The sequence below is a fragment of the Glandiceps talaboti genome, chromosome 5 (genome assembly GCF_964340395.1).
Source record: "Glandiceps talaboti chromosome 5, keGlaTala1.1, whole genome shotgun sequence".
In the NCBI taxonomy this organism is placed as follows: Eukaryota; Metazoa; Hemichordata; class Enteropneusta; family Spengelidae; genus Glandiceps; species Glandiceps talaboti.
The window spans coordinates 27788426-27807036 of NC_135553.1; the positions used below are offsets into that span (position 1 = coordinate 27788426).

At 37.0% G+C, this 18611-nt stretch overlaps 1 protein-coding gene across 1 annotated transcript in view; it reads left to right on the forward strand.

Annotated features, from left to right (window-relative positions):
• Positions 1–326: 326 nt before the first annotated feature.
• LOC144435567 (SPRY domain-containing SOCS box protein 3-like) overlaps positions 327–18611 on the forward strand; it is a 38494-nt gene continuing 20209 nt past the window's right edge. Inside the window, exons 1-2 of the mRNA XM_078124153.1 lie at positions 327–660; positions 9474–9676. Of these exons, the coding sequence (XP_077980279.1) occupies positions 450–660; positions 9474–9676 (414 nt within the window). The 5' untranslated portion in view covers positions 327–449. The remainder of the gene's footprint in view (positions 661–9473; positions 9677–18611) is intronic.

Genomic DNA, 18611 nt, shown 5'->3' on the forward strand with positions numbered 1-18611 from the left:
TGCACTCCCTCTTTCTATGTGTAGCATATGGGCACGTAGTCTATCTGCTAGACCTCGGATGTTCTTCCTATACAATTTATGACACACGACCGAACATCACTATCGAGGATGGAACGGCAAGCCCTCACTGCGAACTTCGTTCGCTAGAAAGCTCGAACGTCTAGCAGCAAGACTAATGGGCACGTACTATGACCATTACGTATCATGAGATCAACACCGTGACCGTATTTTGCGTGTACCACAGAAACGAAAGGTGTTTATAATATCCGTGTAGGAGGGCGTTATACAGGAAGCGGAAGGGCAGAATGAAGGGTAGATTCCTAACTGCAAAATGTCGTCCAACATATTTCCTATTTGTAGTTGAAATTACAGTAATACTTCGCTGACCATACAGCAGAAACAGGATTACCGTGGTCAGAAAAAGAAACAGGAGAGGGGGAGATATTGCTATGGAGACTAAAAAAAGTCGAAAGAGAGCTCGTCGTGAGATAATTTGTGATAGTTCGTCGTCGAGTGATGAGGAGACAGATCCGAGCCCAAGTCAGATGAGACGTACTTATGGTCTCCGACGAACTTCTACCAGTTTACCAGACACTCACTGCCAAGGTTCTGGAAATGGCGATGATAACAATTGTACAGTATGTGCGACAGAGGAATCAGGTAAATTGTATTTACAACGTTATCCACACTATGGCTGTATTAATAGTACATCGATGTCCACACCAACTCAATATGTATTTGAGCCAGGTAATGGTAAGGCAGAGTCGAGTGACTGAGTGTTATTTGTTGGTTTTGTGGGCAGTGTGCCAAAACATTTATCAACTCTAGTGAATACATAACTTTTGCTGATGATGATCCCCCAAAGTAAGCTTTATAGTCTATATAAACAATGCAAGTAGGGGGATTTTTCCCACTGTGTTGATGTTCCTTGCCCTGATGAGTATGCACAGATAGACTTCAAACATGGGACAGTCACATTAGTTTACATCCTAGCGTCACAGGCACTTGAATCAATCTGTATGTAAAGACTTTTAAAAAGATTGTAGTATACAAATTAGATTCAAATGCCTAGGCCAAAGCACAGGGCACTCAGGCTTAGTTATGTTTATGAAAACAAACAAAATAAACAAATAAACAATCAAATCAACAGTAAATAAATAAATAAATAAATAAATAAATAAATAAATACTGACAAGCATCAAGAAGAGAGTAATTACAAATCATTATCACCAACAAGAATTACGATATCTTTTCCTATATGCAAAATAGCCACAATTGTACAATACGGGATGTGACTGATCCTTACCAAATGCGGGTAGTATTATTTTCAAGTCGTGAAATTATTGCCAATTTGACTTCTGATCAGTTAAAATCCATCTTTCTAGAACAAACATGCTTAGAATTCACATATTTGCCAGGTGCACTTGACATCATAGTCAACAGTGTAATGTTCAAACTTGGTTTACAACTGTCAATCATAAGCTCCGCCCCACTGTGACATCACTCATACGTTGCTATAGTGATTATGTAATATTATAGGTTGTTCCCGCTCATAAAAAGTTCCGTCTACACATCAATAAAGTATAAGTGACTATCAGTACACCCAGTCGGTTCCAGTGTATTTATTTCACTCCTCGACGTTACAAATGGCGACGAGGATGGGATGGAAGGAAATATGAACACTTCAAGTAACTACCAGTAAATTGAGTGAGTACCGGAATCACAATTTACAATGCTGAGACGAGTTAAATGCTGTTTACCTGCCCTCTCCGATACCGTAACTGAAATTTGAACAATACCGTTCTGATTTACCGTTACCGACAACATCGTCTCTGATCAATATGGCTCTAAGTGTTCCCAGAATTTGATCTCCGACCACGAGATAAATATGCCAAACAACTAAGTAATTTATTTGCTGCCATGAACGTCACCGAAACCGGATGAAAGAAAGCTATGTTACTGCACTACGTTGCGAAGAAACCTGCAATGTATTCGACACGCTAACCCTACCACAACCTACCGAAGGCACAGATGTTTACAAAATCGCAATAAAGGCATTTTCTAATCACCTCGAACCACAGAAATGTATTGACCACCATGTTTATATGTTCAGAAGAGAACTTCAGAAACCGGAAGAAAACGTCTCCAAATTTTACACACGTCTGCAGTTGATGGCGCGCAAATGTGAGTTTGATGACGTCAACATCGAGATCAAACGACAGATTATTCAAGGCACTACATCAGTACGTCTCCGATGGAAAGCTATCGAACAAAGTCTTGACTTAAAGGTGATTCAAAATGCTCAGATTCACTATCGCTAATTTGCTAGACGACATGTTTGTGAAATGCATTCTGGTTTTAAAACTTTTCAAAAGCGTCTGCAAACACCTTAAAATGACCTTTTTTCAGTCACTTCCCTTCGGATTTACTTCGAGAGTTTTCGGGTATTTCCGGTCCCACCTAGACCACAGGATTTTATGACGTCATAAGGAGAAATGGATAGCACGTAGCCTATGACGAGCGTAGTCAACAGGTGAATAAAACTCAACAGCCTTGTGAAAAAATACATTGCTGGTGGTTGTAATAGACATCAGTAAACAAAAACTACACTCTACATGTCTTATTAACCGTGCTAAACCGTGCACTGAAAAGAGAGAAAGTGGTCGTTTGAAAAACATGATTCACAATTATCCCATCTGTTTTGTGTAGTGTTGTGATTTTCTTTGCCCAATTATCACTCCACAGGGCATTTGCGAGTTCAATTTTTCAATAATACAGGAATTGATATATTCAAGAAGTCTGCGATTTATTCACGAAACATTGCGATCTTCCTTGTAACGTTCGCCGACTGATTTTCGTCCCTTATTCTCAAATTTACGAACAATACAAAAGGAAGAAAGGAAAAAACCAAGCTAGATTTATTAGATTATCTGTTGAGTGTTTGTACATCAAATTAAATACACCGACGTACACGTGGGTACAGCCGCCGTGCTTCGGCCGTGGCTTAGATTTCGTGTATTCCTTGTCGCCCACTGGGGTGAACGGCAGCATGTTGAATGGAGTTATGTCGAAACTAAGATCAGGGCCCTAAAAAGGGCTGACAGGGAAAATATTCCCTGTACCTTCTAATCTTCGTTGAGAACTAGACAAGAAACGTAGGTAAGACATGTTGTTTGATCCGAAGCTATCGAAATACAAATGGGTCACTCTTTGGAGACACATACTAATGTTTATATGTATTGTTTAACCCGTAGAAGAACGTAAAGCCGCGTCTTTCAGATTAGTGATCGACAGACAATAGATGTTTATGTACAAACTTTGGCTCATGAATATGCGTGAAACCTTTATGAATATTCATCGTCCTTTATCGTCTTCACTCGTCTTTACCCGGCGTAACGCGTCCTAACGCGTAATTACGACACACTTGATATATCTGCCTTCCCTTACATGTGAAACATTAGTATCTTGTGATTTCACTCCCAATTTCAAGTATGAAAAGAATGAAGGACAGAAAAAACAACTTCTGAAAGATCAAATCAACTTTTACAAACTCATTATCCAAGTGAAAGGTGCACCGAAAGAATTGATGTTCTTTTCCAGGAAGGGAGTAATCCACTCCTCACAAGTTTGACAACATTTATTACAAATTATACAGAAGGATGCTAATGATGACACAACTCAAAGTACTTGCGCAGAGAACAATGAACAAATAGACACATATCTGACAATAGAGCAACGGAAACAGAAAAAATGCTAGACCTGAAAAACAAGTTACAACAGAAAGCTTTGGAGCAGAGACTAAAGAACTCACAAACATCTAAAAAATGAACGCAATAATCCAGTATGTGTCATGACTTTTAAATGTAAATTTGCAGTTGCCTTTATGTGTAAAGTTGACACTGAATGTGTCTTGATCCTAGCTTCAGGCCTGTCAAGCTATATAGTATATATAGATAAATTTATATTCCCAGAAAGTCAGGTGAAATATTTAACATTGCATGAAGGTTTATCTCTGTGATAAGATTATTTTTCGTACTGAATACTGCATGACAGGTTGAGACACAGACAGGGACAGGCAGACCAACAGACACAAAAATAGGGTCTGTCTGTGTCTGTGTCTGTGTGTCACTGTCAGTTCTGTTTGTATGACCATGGCTGAAATTTAAGAGCTCTGCAAACCTCTGGCATTGTCTTGGTATCCTGGCTTGGTCAGCTCTGCCTGTGACAGACATGTAAGTTAATTGCAGAATTTCAGCCAGGGTCACACAAAAAGAATAGACGGAGACAAACAGGGGCAGAAAGCCAGACAGAAACAGACACAGAAAGACCACACTTTTGTTTCTGTTGGTCTGCCTGTCCCTATGTGTCTGTGTTTCAACCCATCACACAGCATTCAAAATAAAGATAGAATGACATGGGGATAAACCTTCATATAATTTTATACCTTTTGCCTAACTTTCTTGGAGCATAGCTAAATTGTATTTATCTAAACAGACTTTGGTTCAATAAAGTCAGGCCTGAAAGGGTTAAATTTCAATGATTTGGTTGATATCAACATTACATAATTGTTATTTTAGTACAACCAAGGTTTGCGGATAAAATGCTGACTCAGCATATTTTCAGCCAAGGCCATAAAAGTGAAAATGATATTTTGACAAAAAAGTAAATGAAACTTTTTATTATTTAACAGTCAATTATACTGAGTTTGAAAGAAATTCTGTTTTCAAACTTTTATTACATATTGTATATTCATGTCAGAGACTCGACAGTTGGTAGTGCCTATGAACACTTTAATGATAATTGATTTTCCAGTGATTTAGAAACAACACAAAGAAACTATAAAAACAATTAAAATTAATTTTCTGCATTTCTAGACTACAATTACAACTTACATAATAAGTACAGAAAATTTCATAGGGTTGTAGTGTGTAGTTCAAAAGATATGGTCTGCCAAATTTGACAAAAACTCGTCAAAAACGACTTTCATTTTTTCTGTTTTTTGTGGAAAATACAGCCCACATAGACATGATAAACACCAAGATTTACACATCACTTTTTATCTACAGGTAGATGAAGTACTGATGTGTAACTGGAACCAATTTTATTTCATTTTGTGCTATTAAACCAGAGTTACACTTGTTTAAAAACTTGAAAAACTCCATTATGTCATGTGTATGTGTACAGTGCATGCCGCGGCCGGCCACGCTGGTGGCCATTTTGAATATATAATTAGCAAAATCTAGCAATTGTACCTCAAAAAATTTCCAGGAAATTTTGAGGAACCATTATTCAAATTCTCCTGTCACAGAAACTTGTTCCTATTGTGTTGAAATATCTAGGTTTCAGTTATTTAAGTTAATTTGTTTTCCTAATAAATGGATTTAAAAATCATGAAAACTACAATTTTTACATCAATATTTATATTTCAGGTACTAAGCAATTGTCACGAAAAATAGCCATATTTTCGACACAAAAAATACTGTAACTTTTGAAATAATTAACCTATTTTGTTGATGTTTGTTTTATTTTGATCCTCTAAGTGTTCTCTTTCCAAATCAGTTATAATATTGTCCATAAATACAACTTTAAAAAATGCATTGGCCACCCTAGCTTAAGAAGTGCATCAAAGCATCCAAAGCGGAAGGAAAGAATTGGAGGAAAGAGTTGCAGATCTTCCTGCACAACTACCGCACAATGCCTCATACGACAACTGGCGTACCTCCCGCTACACTGTTCCTAAAACGCATCATATGCAACAAGCTTCCGCAAGTAAACAACATCGACCCAGTATCTGAAATCGTACGCAAATATGACTCGCTGCAGAAACAGAAAATTAAGGTCCGGGCCGACGACAAGTCTACCGTAAAACCAACTGACATCGGACCAGGCGACAAAGTACTCGTGAAACGACCATTTAACAAAGCGAAAGGCTCCACCGCGTATGAACCTATCCCGATGACTGTTACATTTGTTTTAATATTCATTTGTTACAAGTAAGAAAGGCACTATGATCACAGCCGAGAATGACGAGCATGCAGTCACGCGAAATTCATCGTTCTACAAAAAGCTAGATAAGTCAACACTTAGAAATTACCCTAGCAATGACGCTTATGACAACCTGTATGAGTACGAACCAAACATGACATCTACACCACCGTCTCCGATAGATATCCCTAAACCGGACAGTATTAATGATAACAACAAAGAGACTGTTATAAATCCAGAGTCCCAAAGCAAACCAGCCGATGATGACTCTACGAAATCCGTTCCTATCTTGCGTAGATCATCCAGGAAACGAATACCGCGCAAAATCTTCGATTTGTAAATGAAAGTTATTGTTACTGCAGTATTTGGTAATTTGTTGTATTAATAACGTTGAACACCGTGAACTTTCGTGAACTCTACTTAGAACTTTCATGAACTCTTATCAATAGACTGTTAGAACTTTCATGAACTCCTATCAGTGAAATGTTGCAGACTTATTTATCCTAACTTGCGTTTTCTGAAGTTATAGTTCAAAAATTGTTTGTTATCCATTATTGTTTGTTGATTACCGAACGATAGTCCCTATATGAGATCAGTTTCATACAATTAACTCAGTATCTACAAGGAAGGGGATGTAATGTTCAAACTAGGTTTACAACTGTCAATCATAAGCTCCGCCCCACTGTGACATCACTCATACGTTGCTATAGTGATTATGTAATATTATGGGTTGTTCCCACTCATAAAAAGTTCCGTCTACACATCAATAAAGTATAAGTGACTATCAGTACACCCAGTCGGTTCCAGTGTATTTATTTCACTCCCCGACGTTACAAACAGGAAGGCAGCAATTCTGACGTTTTAAAGCCTTCACCATCTTGGATTGAAAAATCTCATTAGATGTTCAAAACTACCGGGCACTCAATTTGAATGGCTATCCCGTACGGGGTATGTACAATTGTGGCCATTTCCTATATTCTTGTTGTTGATAATGATTTGTAATTAATAAACATTCAAAATATGTATGTAAATTCGCCTAGCAACAAGACCACACCCATAGCAACAGCCAAATAATCACGTATATTGCAAAGATAACAGGAATAGACAGACAAATGAATAAACATTTTAAAATGTATGCAAATGTGCCTAGCAACAAGACCACGCCAATAGCAACAGCCAAATGATCATGTACATGTATATTGCAAAGATAATATCAGGAATTCATACACAAGTGAACAAAAACATTCAAAAATGTATGCAAATATATTTAACAATATGACCATGCCTATAGCAACAGCCAAATGATTGCGTATATCGCAAAGATAACAACATGGTTGGCTAGGCAACTGGATAGTCATTCAGTAAATGAAAACTTATTGTTAGCATGGACTAGCAAATGCATAAACATTTTTAAAAACTGTACAGTTGTGCTACAACACCATTGGTACTATTTTTTTAGCACAACTGAACTGAAGGTTCAGTAGTGCTATAGGCATTGAGCGGTGTCTGTACATCTGTGAACCGATTGCCATGATATTTGGTGGGTGTATTACCTTGGATGTCTAGTTGGGAAATTGGTCAAATCAAAATCTTGCCACCGGTGTATTTGAGTAAAAAAATCTTGCCACCGGTGTATTTGAATAAAAAAAATGTAAACTCAAAAACTACTGAGCAGATCAATGTGAAATTTGATGGGAATGCTCTTAGTACTGTTAAGATTAAGAAATGTTCATAACATGATGATCTCGAGATGTCAGTGATGTGTAAATTAGGTATACAATTAACAAATGTGTAATTTTGGTCAAAAACCTTAATTCCAAAACTACTGAGCAGATTGGGCTGAAATTTGGTTGGATCATTCTTCAGGGTGTTTATATTAAGAATTGTTCATAGCATGATGATCCCATCAGTGATATGTAAATTAGGTATAAAATGTGTGAAAAATCTATAATTCCAAAACCAGACAGCAGATTGGACTGAAATTTAAAGGGGAGGCATCTGGGCACATGTAGATGAAGCAGTATTCACAACATGATGATACCCTTAGTGATATGCAAATTGGGTTTAAAAATGTCAGATTTTGGTCAAAAAATTTTGAAACTGTATGGTGAATGGGTTGAAACTTGGTGGGGATGTTTCTGGACGTGTAATTCTGCAATTATTGTTGAAAACATTATGATGCAATTAGCCCTAGCAACCATGACCATGCCCTTAGCGACAACGAAATGATGGTTTATATTGCAAAGATGAAAAGTGGCAAGGGCAGACAAGTTACTAAAAATTTCAAAATTGTATGCAAATATGCCTAGCAACAAGACCTTGGCGCTATTTTAGTAATTAGGCTATATCTTATTCTTAAGAATGCAAACTTCAAATTCAATATAATTTGGTATATACATTAAACATAACATATTGCATATCTGTAGTAAAGCTTGTTGATGTACATTGTAGTTTATAGTTTTAATGAATAATTTGCATAATTAATGAACTTTGGTAATTAGACTATATCTTATGAATGTAAATTCATATTCCACATACTGTGGCACATACAGCAACCATAACAAAGCACACACATCCTTAAATCATATCATTACATTGTTTTTAGTTTTAATGATTAATTTGCATAATTAATTTTTTTTCCGGTAATTTCGCTATATCTTAAGAATGCATACAAACATAACAAAGTGCATATGTTTTATAATGCTTGATGATGTAGCTTATAGTGTTAATGAGAAATTTGCATAATTAATGATTTTCAGTAATTAAGTCTTGTCTAAAGGTCGCATACTTCAAATTCTACAAAATTTGGTAACATACATCAACAAAAGTAAGCATGAATGTCCTGAAATTCTGTTTAGTTTTTATGAGTAATTTGCATAATTAATAGATTTTGGTAATTAGGCTATATAAGAATGCAAGCTTCAAATTCAATATAATTTGGCACAGACATTAACCATAACAAAGCACACATATCCTATACTGAAGCCTGTTGGCATAGTTTTTATTTTTAATGATTAATGTGCATAATTAATAACTTTTGATAATTAGGCTATAGCTTAATGAGAATGCATTCCAACAATGTGTGTACGTGTAGGAGCGAAAAACTATTGTTTACCCTTATGAGTGGCACTCAGTTTAAATCTGGTTGAATATTTGTAAATACAGAATAGCACATTTGACATGTTATGTATTAGGACCATCCTTGAATAGAATATTAGCCCACAAGTGATGTGACAACTATAGATCTTTCAATGTCTTTGTTCATAATGTTGTTGTATTTGTTGTATTTTATTTATTAACGTGTCCTATGTGGACTTAAAGTATACATTTGTTTATATGATCTGGTACAATTGTTATTAAAACTTGCCACATCCAGCCCCTTGGGCTTATAAGACACAAATCCAATTTGTTGCAAAATAAATAATTGTCGAGTAACAGGAACACTTGATGACAACATGTTGGTTGGTTGTGTTTTTGTTTGGGAGCAGATATTGAATGGAATTGGGAATCAAGCATGGTTGATAATTCTAGACTAGCTGGGCCATCCAACATCAAATGTGACGATAGGGAGGTGTGGTTTCACAGAGATTATAGCTGTGGTACTGCAGCTGCAAGGGGAAGTGTAGCCTTGAATGATGGACAACATTACTGGGAGATTAAAATGATATCTCCAGTCTATGGAACAGATATGGTGAGTGCTATTTGTTATACCTCAGTAGAATAGTAGATTGTCATCTACCACCAAGTGGCTACATTTGGTTTAATACCTTAAGTTTATATCCTTCATATTTTGTTGTTTGTTAGCACAACTTTAACCTTTAACATGGTTAATGGTGAGTAAAAAACCAATTGCCTTCATATTACTGTAGATGGAAAGTTGTTCAAATGAAAATTATCACTTCAGAGATGTGTGTTTTGGATCAAAAAATGTTATTTTTGGTAAAAAGAATTTAAACTCCAAAACTGCTGGGCAGATAGGGAAGCGTAGATAAAGAATTGTCCATGACATGATGATCCCATCAGTGATATGCAAATTGGGTCTAAAAATGTGTCTTTTTGGTCTAAAATTTTTAATTACAAAACTACTGAGCAAATTTCACTTAATTTTAATAGGGTGCATCTGGGGATGTGAAGATTAAGGTGTATTGATGGCATGATGAAATTAGGTCGAAAAATCTCAATTTTGGTCAATAAATTAAGAAATTGTGATCGATCTCAACCAGTATGGTGGGACACAGACTGTAGAGTCAAGAATGAAAAATATAGACTTCTTAATAAATTTAGACTGTCGAATAATGGAAATGATTTGTTCTTATATAGAGCCACAAGCTATGGCAGGGTGGCTTTCATTGTGGTTACAGTACTGTGGACAATATTTTTACACTCCAAGCTATGGCAGGGTGGCTTTCATTGTGGTTACAGTACTGTGGACAATATTTTTACACTCCAAGCTATGGCAGGGTGGCTTTCATTGTGGTTACAGTACTGTGGACAATATTTTTACACTCCAAGCTATGGGAGGGTGGCTTTCATTGCGGTTACAGTACTGTGGACAATATTTTTACACTCCAAGCTATGGCAGGGTGGCTTTCATCGCGGTTACAGTACTGTGGACAATATTTTTACACTCCAAGCTATGGGAGGGTGGCTTTCATTGCGGTTACAGTACTGTGGACAATATTTTTACACTCCAAGCTATGGGAGGGTGGCTTTCATCGCGGTTACAGTACTGTGGACAATATTTTTACACTCCAAGCTATGGGAGGGTGGCTTTCATCGCGGTTACAGTACTGTGGACAATATTTTTACACTCCAAGCTATGGCAGGGTGGCTTTCATTGTGGTTACAGTACTGTGGACAATATTTTTACACTCCAAGCTATGGCAGGGTGGCTTTCATTGTGGTTACAGTACTGTGGACAATATTTTTACACTCCAAGCTATGGCAGGGTGGCTTTCATTGTGGTTACAGTACTGTGGACAATATTTTTACACTCCAAGCTATGGCAGGGTGGCTTTCATTGTGGTTACAGTACTGTGGACAATATTTTTACACTCCAAGCTATGGCAGGGTGGCTTTCATTGTGGTTACAGTACTGTGGACAATATTTTTACACTCCAAGCTATGGGAGGGTGGCTTTCATTGCGGTTACAGTACTGTGGACAATATTTTTACACTCCAAGCTATGTCAGGGTGGATTTCATTGTGGTTACAGTACTGTGGACAATATTTTTACACTCCAAGCTATGGCAGGGTGGCTTTCATTGTGGTTACAGTACTGTGGACAATATTTTTACACTCCAAGCTATGGGAGGGTGGCTTTCATTGTGGTTACAGTACTGTGGACAATATTTTTACACTCCAAGCTATGGGAGGGTGGCTTTCATCGCGGTTACAGTACTGTGGACAATATTTTTACACTCCAAGCTATGGCAGGGTGGCTTTCATCGCGGTTACAGTACTGTGGACAATATTTTTACACTCCAAGCTATGGGAGGGTGGCTTTCATTGCGGTTACAGTACTGTGGACAATATTTTTACACTCCAAGCTATGGGAGGGTGGCTTTCATCGCGGTTACAGTACTGTGGACAATATTTTTACACTCCAAGCTATGGGAGGGTGGCTTTCATCGCGGTTACAGTACTGTGGACAATATTTTTACACTCCAAGCTATGGCAGGGTGGCTTTCATTGTGGTTACAGTACTGTGGACAATATTTTTACACTCCAAGCTATGGCAGGGTGGCTTTCATTGTGGTTACAGTACTGTGGACAATATTTTTACACTCCAAGCTATGGCAGGGTGGCTTTCATTGTGGTTACAGTACTGTGGACAATATTTTTACACTCCAAGCTATGGGAGGGTGGCTTTCATTGCGGTTACAGTACTGTGGACAATATTTTTACACTCCAAGCTATGTCAGGGTGGCTTTCATTGTGGTTACAGTACTGTGGACAATATTTTTACACTCCAAGCTATGGGAGGATGGCTTTCATTGTGGTTACAGTACTGTGGACAATATTTTTACACTCCAAGCTATGGGAGGGTGGCTTTCATTGTGGTTACAGTACTGTGGACAATATTTTTACACTCCAAGCTATGGCAGGGTGGCTTTCATTGTGGTTACAGTACTGTGGACAATATTTTTAGACTCCAAGCTATGGCAGGGTGGCTTTCATTGTGGTTACAGTACTGTGGACAATATTTTTACACTCCAAGCTATGGCAGGGTGGCTTTCATTGTGGTTACAGTACTGTGGACAATATTTTTACACTCCAAGCTATGGGAGGGTGGCTTTCATTGTGGTTACAGTACTGTGGACAATATTTTTACACTCCAAGCTATGGCAGGGTGGCTTTCATTGTGGTTACAGTACTGTGGACAATATTTTTACACTCCAAGCTATGGGAGGGTGGCTTTCATTGCGGTTACAGTACTGTGGACAATATTTTTACACTCCAAGCTATGGCAGGGTGGCTTTCATTGTGGTTACAGTACTGTGGACAATATTTTTACACTCCAAGGAGGTATGTAATTCGCCCAAAACTGACCAAGTACGGGCAGAGTTACGAGCTCGTAAGTCTCAAGTACGAGTGACGTCATACTCTTGTAGTTGGCCTAATTTTCGATGAGTACGCAGAGGACTCATGCTTGTCGTATTCCGCGAGTACGTGGCGAATATCATAATTGATCGGTCATCCGAATTGACTACGTGTCCCCCGAAAAAATATATTGTTCTGATATCAAAGTAATGTTTCGGTAAAAATTTTAAGTTTGATGAATGACGATCGACTTGTGAATGAGCGCGGTTTGTCTTGGAGCTACAGTGTGTATTGTTTTGTAAACAATCACTGTCCACCTCTGGTCCACCACTTGACTGACGTGATGTTAATGACGTACGGTAAAACAAAAGACGACTACATCGAGTGCATTGGAACGATCACACCTTCAATAACATCTCAATAAAGTTGTTCTCCTATTGACCGCCCCGTTGTCTTTTGTATGATTCATAAAAGATTTGAAATGATTGTGAAATGGTGAGAACGGCATGTCACACTCTGACTATAGTGGCGAATTTCAAACAACTTGTCGGCATGAGATGTAACGCAATCATTGATGATTGACAGTGTGATACCGAAAAGATGATTGTCGGTCAGAAGTGAAAGGAGTTTCGTTTCTTTTTCCAATAAAGATTTTCAAAGGTGTAAAACTTTTTCAGCTTCGGCCTACCTATAAATCTGCGATGTCTAGGAAGGAATCCTCACTCGATCGTGAAACTTAAGATAAAGTCAAAAACGATGTCCCGTGTGAACCAGTACCATTGCACGGCGAAGCGGCAGCTATGCTTTCTCCGTGTTTGTTATGACTAGAGTCGCAGCCTGATTGTGAACCTACCCAGTTGTTATTGCTCCGTAGTTTACACAGAAAAGCAGCAGACAGCCGTGCAATGAAACAGAAACCCCTGACTTCGTTTTTCTGAACTTTATTTTTTTTTCTCATTGAGTGGCTAAATTGCGGACACATCGTTTTATACACGGAACACGTCAAACAAATTTCGTTTGAATTGATCCAGCCATTTTTAGCTCCGCTGTAAGCGTAGCTTTAGGTATAGGTGGGTATAGAGTATAGAGGTATAGGTAAATCATAGGTGTCTTAACTTTTTTAGCTCCGCTGTAAGCGAAAGCTGAAAGCGTAGCTTTAGGTATAGGTGGGTATTGAGGTATAGTATAGGTGAATCATTGGTGTCCGTCAACTTTTTATATTTTCATCATCTTCTCCGAAAATGACAGTCAGAATTCTTCGATATTTGGTGTGCATGTTCCCTGGGGGGAGGCTATTCAGATTTGTTCATGCCAAGTTGTGCCATTTTCAATTTTTTATGATTTTTTTTCAAAAAATGATATTTTCATCATCTCCTCAAATACTACTTGTCAGATTGCTTTGATATCTGGTGTGTTGATACACAGGGGGCAGCTTACTCAGATTTGTTAATTTCAAGTCAGCACATATTCTTTTCTATTTTTTATGATTTTTTTTTGTAATTTAACAAAAAAATTAATATGTTAATGAGCATTGTGACCGACGCCATATTGGAAATCAGTCCACGAGACTTTAAGTAAACTGCCATTTTTCAAAAGACACTATTGACGTCAAACAAGCAATGTAACATGTGCTATAGTCATAATTCTAAGCATTGTGCGCTCAAATGACAAGTGTTTGTTCGAAACAGGGTTGTAATCTTCAAATCCAAATTTTGCACCCCGTCTACATAATCAGCCAGTCCGCAATACCCTCATTTGCATACAATCTATCTCAGATCTCAGAGAGCGACACTTTGAATGGCTGCTCACAGGCCTTATTTTTCGGTATTTTCAACTCGCTGTAACTTTCACTAGAGTCCCCCATTTTAGATACTGAAAACGCCTAAACCTCAACTGACATCTCCTCTTTCGTGCCATAATAAATTTTGGCATTACATTTAGGAATACCGATTTTCTGACGAATTCGGGATGCATACTTGAGGCCTTGAAATTTCGACCCGGTTTTTCGCTCATAGTTTCCTCAATACGGACCGGAAAGTTTACAAATTTCACAAAAAGGTGGATTTTTATGTGTTTTAAATAACCATGGCAAGTAAATTTAGTAGGATCATTGTGTAACGGTCCGGACCGTTCAAGAATTTTCGGTAGAAAATGACTGATTTGACCCGGAAGTTGAAGCTGGCCTTGTTCGACCAGGCGATTTTCCACAGCCAGTGAACACGGGAGTTCTTGATACTCACTAAAATCACACTTCAGACCCACTATAAAAGTTTGATGTTTTCAGATAACATGTAACTTGTGATTAATTCTATATTGTCGTGTAATTTGGAGTAACAGTGAACTAGAATGAAGACAACTAGTGTAAGCAAGGCAAGGCATGCATAGGTCATAAAGGCGTGCGGGTGAAGTTAAGAGCAGTACGTACAGTGGATCGACCAAACTGTGTTTATTGGCCGACAGTTTACATGTAAACACAGATAACTAGTGTTAGTTATCTGTGATGTATCGACATGAACATGTCTTGCCATTTCCAAAATGCAAATATTTGGCCAGCAAAAATAATTAAAATAATTACAACTTTAATTTGGCTTCAGACTTTGCATCATGTTTTGCGTATCTTTCCCCATTTTACATGTAAATCAGAAAAGGTTCTCTCTAGTCGTGTCAGTGATCATACCGGGGCTGCTTTGAGTATGAGCGAGGTGAAGCATGTTGAACTTGATGTATTTTGTTGAGAATTATAAATATTGCAAAATGTCAAGTACAAGGTTTAAATACAATGGAATGATGAAAAGAAATTGGCCAAGTCTGCTGACAGGCGCCGGTCACAAGACATTTCGTAAATTTAAATATTAGACGATGTTATGTCTACTACAAGTTGAATGTTGTTGACAATTAAGCTTATGGACAGTGTTTTTGATAAATTTGTTAGAAAACTGAAATTCGAATTGCCTCAAAATTACTTTAGATCCCTAGTTTATTTCATTCATTATTAAAATTTTCCAGGGTTAAAGCTGTAAGACACTGGAATTATATATAGCCAACTTCATAAACCCTTTGTGTGTGAGTGTGTGTGTGTGTGTGTGTGTGTACGCGCATTTCCCAGTCATTATTTTTCTGAGGTTTTGTGTAATTTTCATAACAGTAATTTTTTTATATAAAATGGTGACTATGGTATAAAAGTACAATATTTTACCAACTTTCTGTGTAAAATGTGTTTTATAGTGAGACATCATATGAAACCACTAACCACTTTATTACATCACTACCAAAATAAAAACTAAAAAGAACAGCGGAGCTATTCTGATCGATAGGTCACTTGTTTATTTTCATCACCTTCGAAAGTAACAGCCAGAATACTTTAAATTGATATTTGGTGTGCATGTTCCCTGGGGAGAGGCTATTCAGATTTGTTCATGCCAAGTTGATCTGTGCCATTTTCAATTTTTTATGATTTTTTTTTCAAAAATGATATTTTCATCATCTCCTCAAATACTACTTGTCAGAGTGCTTTGATATCTGGTGTGTTGATGCACAGAGGGTAGCTTACTCAGATTTGTTAATTTCAAGTCAGCATGTCTTCTTTTCTATTTTTGATGAATTTTTTTTTGTAACTTGAGTACTATAAAAGTTTTATGTTTTCAGATAACATGTAACTTGTGATTAATGCTATATTGTCAATGACATGCAATTTGGAATGACAGTGAACCAGAATGAAGACAACGTAAGGAAGGCATGCTAGGCATGCGGTCGAAGTTATGCAAGAGCAGTCTCACTGCCGACTGTGAATCGACCAACTTTGTTTATTAGCCGACAGTTTACATGTAAAGTTAAAGGACATGAACGTGTCTAGCCATTTCCAAAATGCAAATATTTGGCAAGTAAAAATAATTGAAATAATTACAACTTTAATTTGGCTTCAGACTTTGCATTATGTTTTTCGTATCTTTCCCCGTTTTACATGTAAATCCGAAAAGGTTCTCTCTGGTCATGTCAGTGGTTAGCCCTGCTTACATACGACAGGCAGTGCACGAGTCTATATTACTGACTTGACACTAAACAAATAGTAGGAACAATTGTCAGAATCAAGTCCCTGATTACACTAACTAATTACATCGCTAAAACAAAACTGCATAGTGAAGAGCTGAAGAACTAAACCACTTCTACATGTTACCAAAATAAAAAATAAAATTAAAAAAAAACAGCGGAGCTATTCTGACCGATAGGTCGCTTGTTTTGAAAATGGTGACACACACACACACACACACACACACACACACACATTTCTAATATAAAACCTTTCTTACGGAAGGTAAAAATGTGTCTTTTGGTCAAAAACCTATAATTCAACTTGGCCCAACCATGTTTTTAATTTATATCAATGACCTTCCAAATGCCTCTAACTTCTTTGATTTTTGTCTCTTTCCGGATGATTCTAATTTATTTCACGCATTTTCAGACAAAACAAATACTGTAAACCTGGATCAGGTCAGTTATCATTTCTAAAATATTACAGACTGGTGTGATGTAAATAAACTGACAATCAAATAATGCAAAGACAAATTATATAGTTTTCCATGGCAAGCGTCAGAACATATACCAGCATGGATCTCTTTGTTTCAAAGATTGTGTTATAAATGAGGTAGACAAAGTTTGTTTTGGTGGAGTTACCATTGATAAACACCTGACTTGGAAATACCATATTGAGGAGGTGACAAAAAATATTCAGAGAAAAAGTCTGGTATTCTATTTTGATTGCGACACTTTGTACCTAGACACATTTTACTCATACTATACAAAGCATTTATTCAGCCCAACATCACCTATGGTTTGGAAGTCTGGTGGAGTACATTCCCATCATATTTACTTTCTATTTTGAAAATACAGAAAATGTGTGTATGCTGTATTACATTCTCCAACTTCAGGCAGCCATCTTCTCCCCTGTTTAGGAATTTAGGTCTCCTCGATATTTATAAACTTTATCAACTAAGTCTTGGAAATTTTATTTTTGAATTATGTAATGGATATCGCCCTCATCATTTGAATGATTTCTTCAAAAGTGTAGACCATAGTTATGAAACTAGGCTGAGGTGTTATCAAAATCTATCTATTCCTATCACAATTTTCAATCTCATATGCAGGTGCTAAACTCTGGAATAGTCTTCCAATACATATGAAAAATCTGACATCAAAATATGAATTTAGGAAAGCATTTAAAGAATATATCATTTCTGATGTGTAAATTTTCCATTATGGTTCTTTGTCTTGTCATAATTAGTTCTGTGTCTGTGTTATGTTTATAATCTATATGTTCGTTTAAATAAGCCCGTAATATTAACTTATTATTTCCATTAGCGATGGAGCCAAACTAGATTAGCAGAAAGCTATTTTTTTGACTCCTTTTATCACATAAATACGTGCATATCTTCTACTGTGTGACGTCAAACAGGTTGTGATTTCAGAGCATATCAGTGTTCTACTGAACTGTTTTTTCTCTGTACTGTTCGAGTGTTCCTGCCAATCCTACACTACGATCAAGTTTATCGTAATAATTATGTGTTTCAAAACGTAAATGCACACACGTTACATATATCCTTGGATGGCATGAGTTTGATATGCAGAGGTACTTTTATTTTTATTTGATAAATTTTATTCTATCTAAAATCACGTAGATTATCAATGTAGAAGCAAGCTTACTTCCAATTTTCCGTCAAGCTCAGATCTCCGAACTTACACAGCCTGAGCAAATATGATTAAAATGACGGAACAAAGGTCGTATTAGGATAAATTCTAATTACGTTTAAACTAAATTTGATATTACACGCACATCGCAAGGTTATAACCGATAAACTTTGGTTGAGAAACCATAGAACAGTATGACCGATACCGTGTATATGGTAAGCTTGACCTCGCGATCACATGATTATGTAATTTGCATAGCTGTCGGACGCCATTTTTTTATACGTGATGAAGAATATAGTGCAATAAAATGATGCAGTATTCGTAAAATACGATTTAAAATTTTAGAGAAATCGGGGGAATACTTAGTTATGTGATAAAAATATATTACATGAAATCAATGT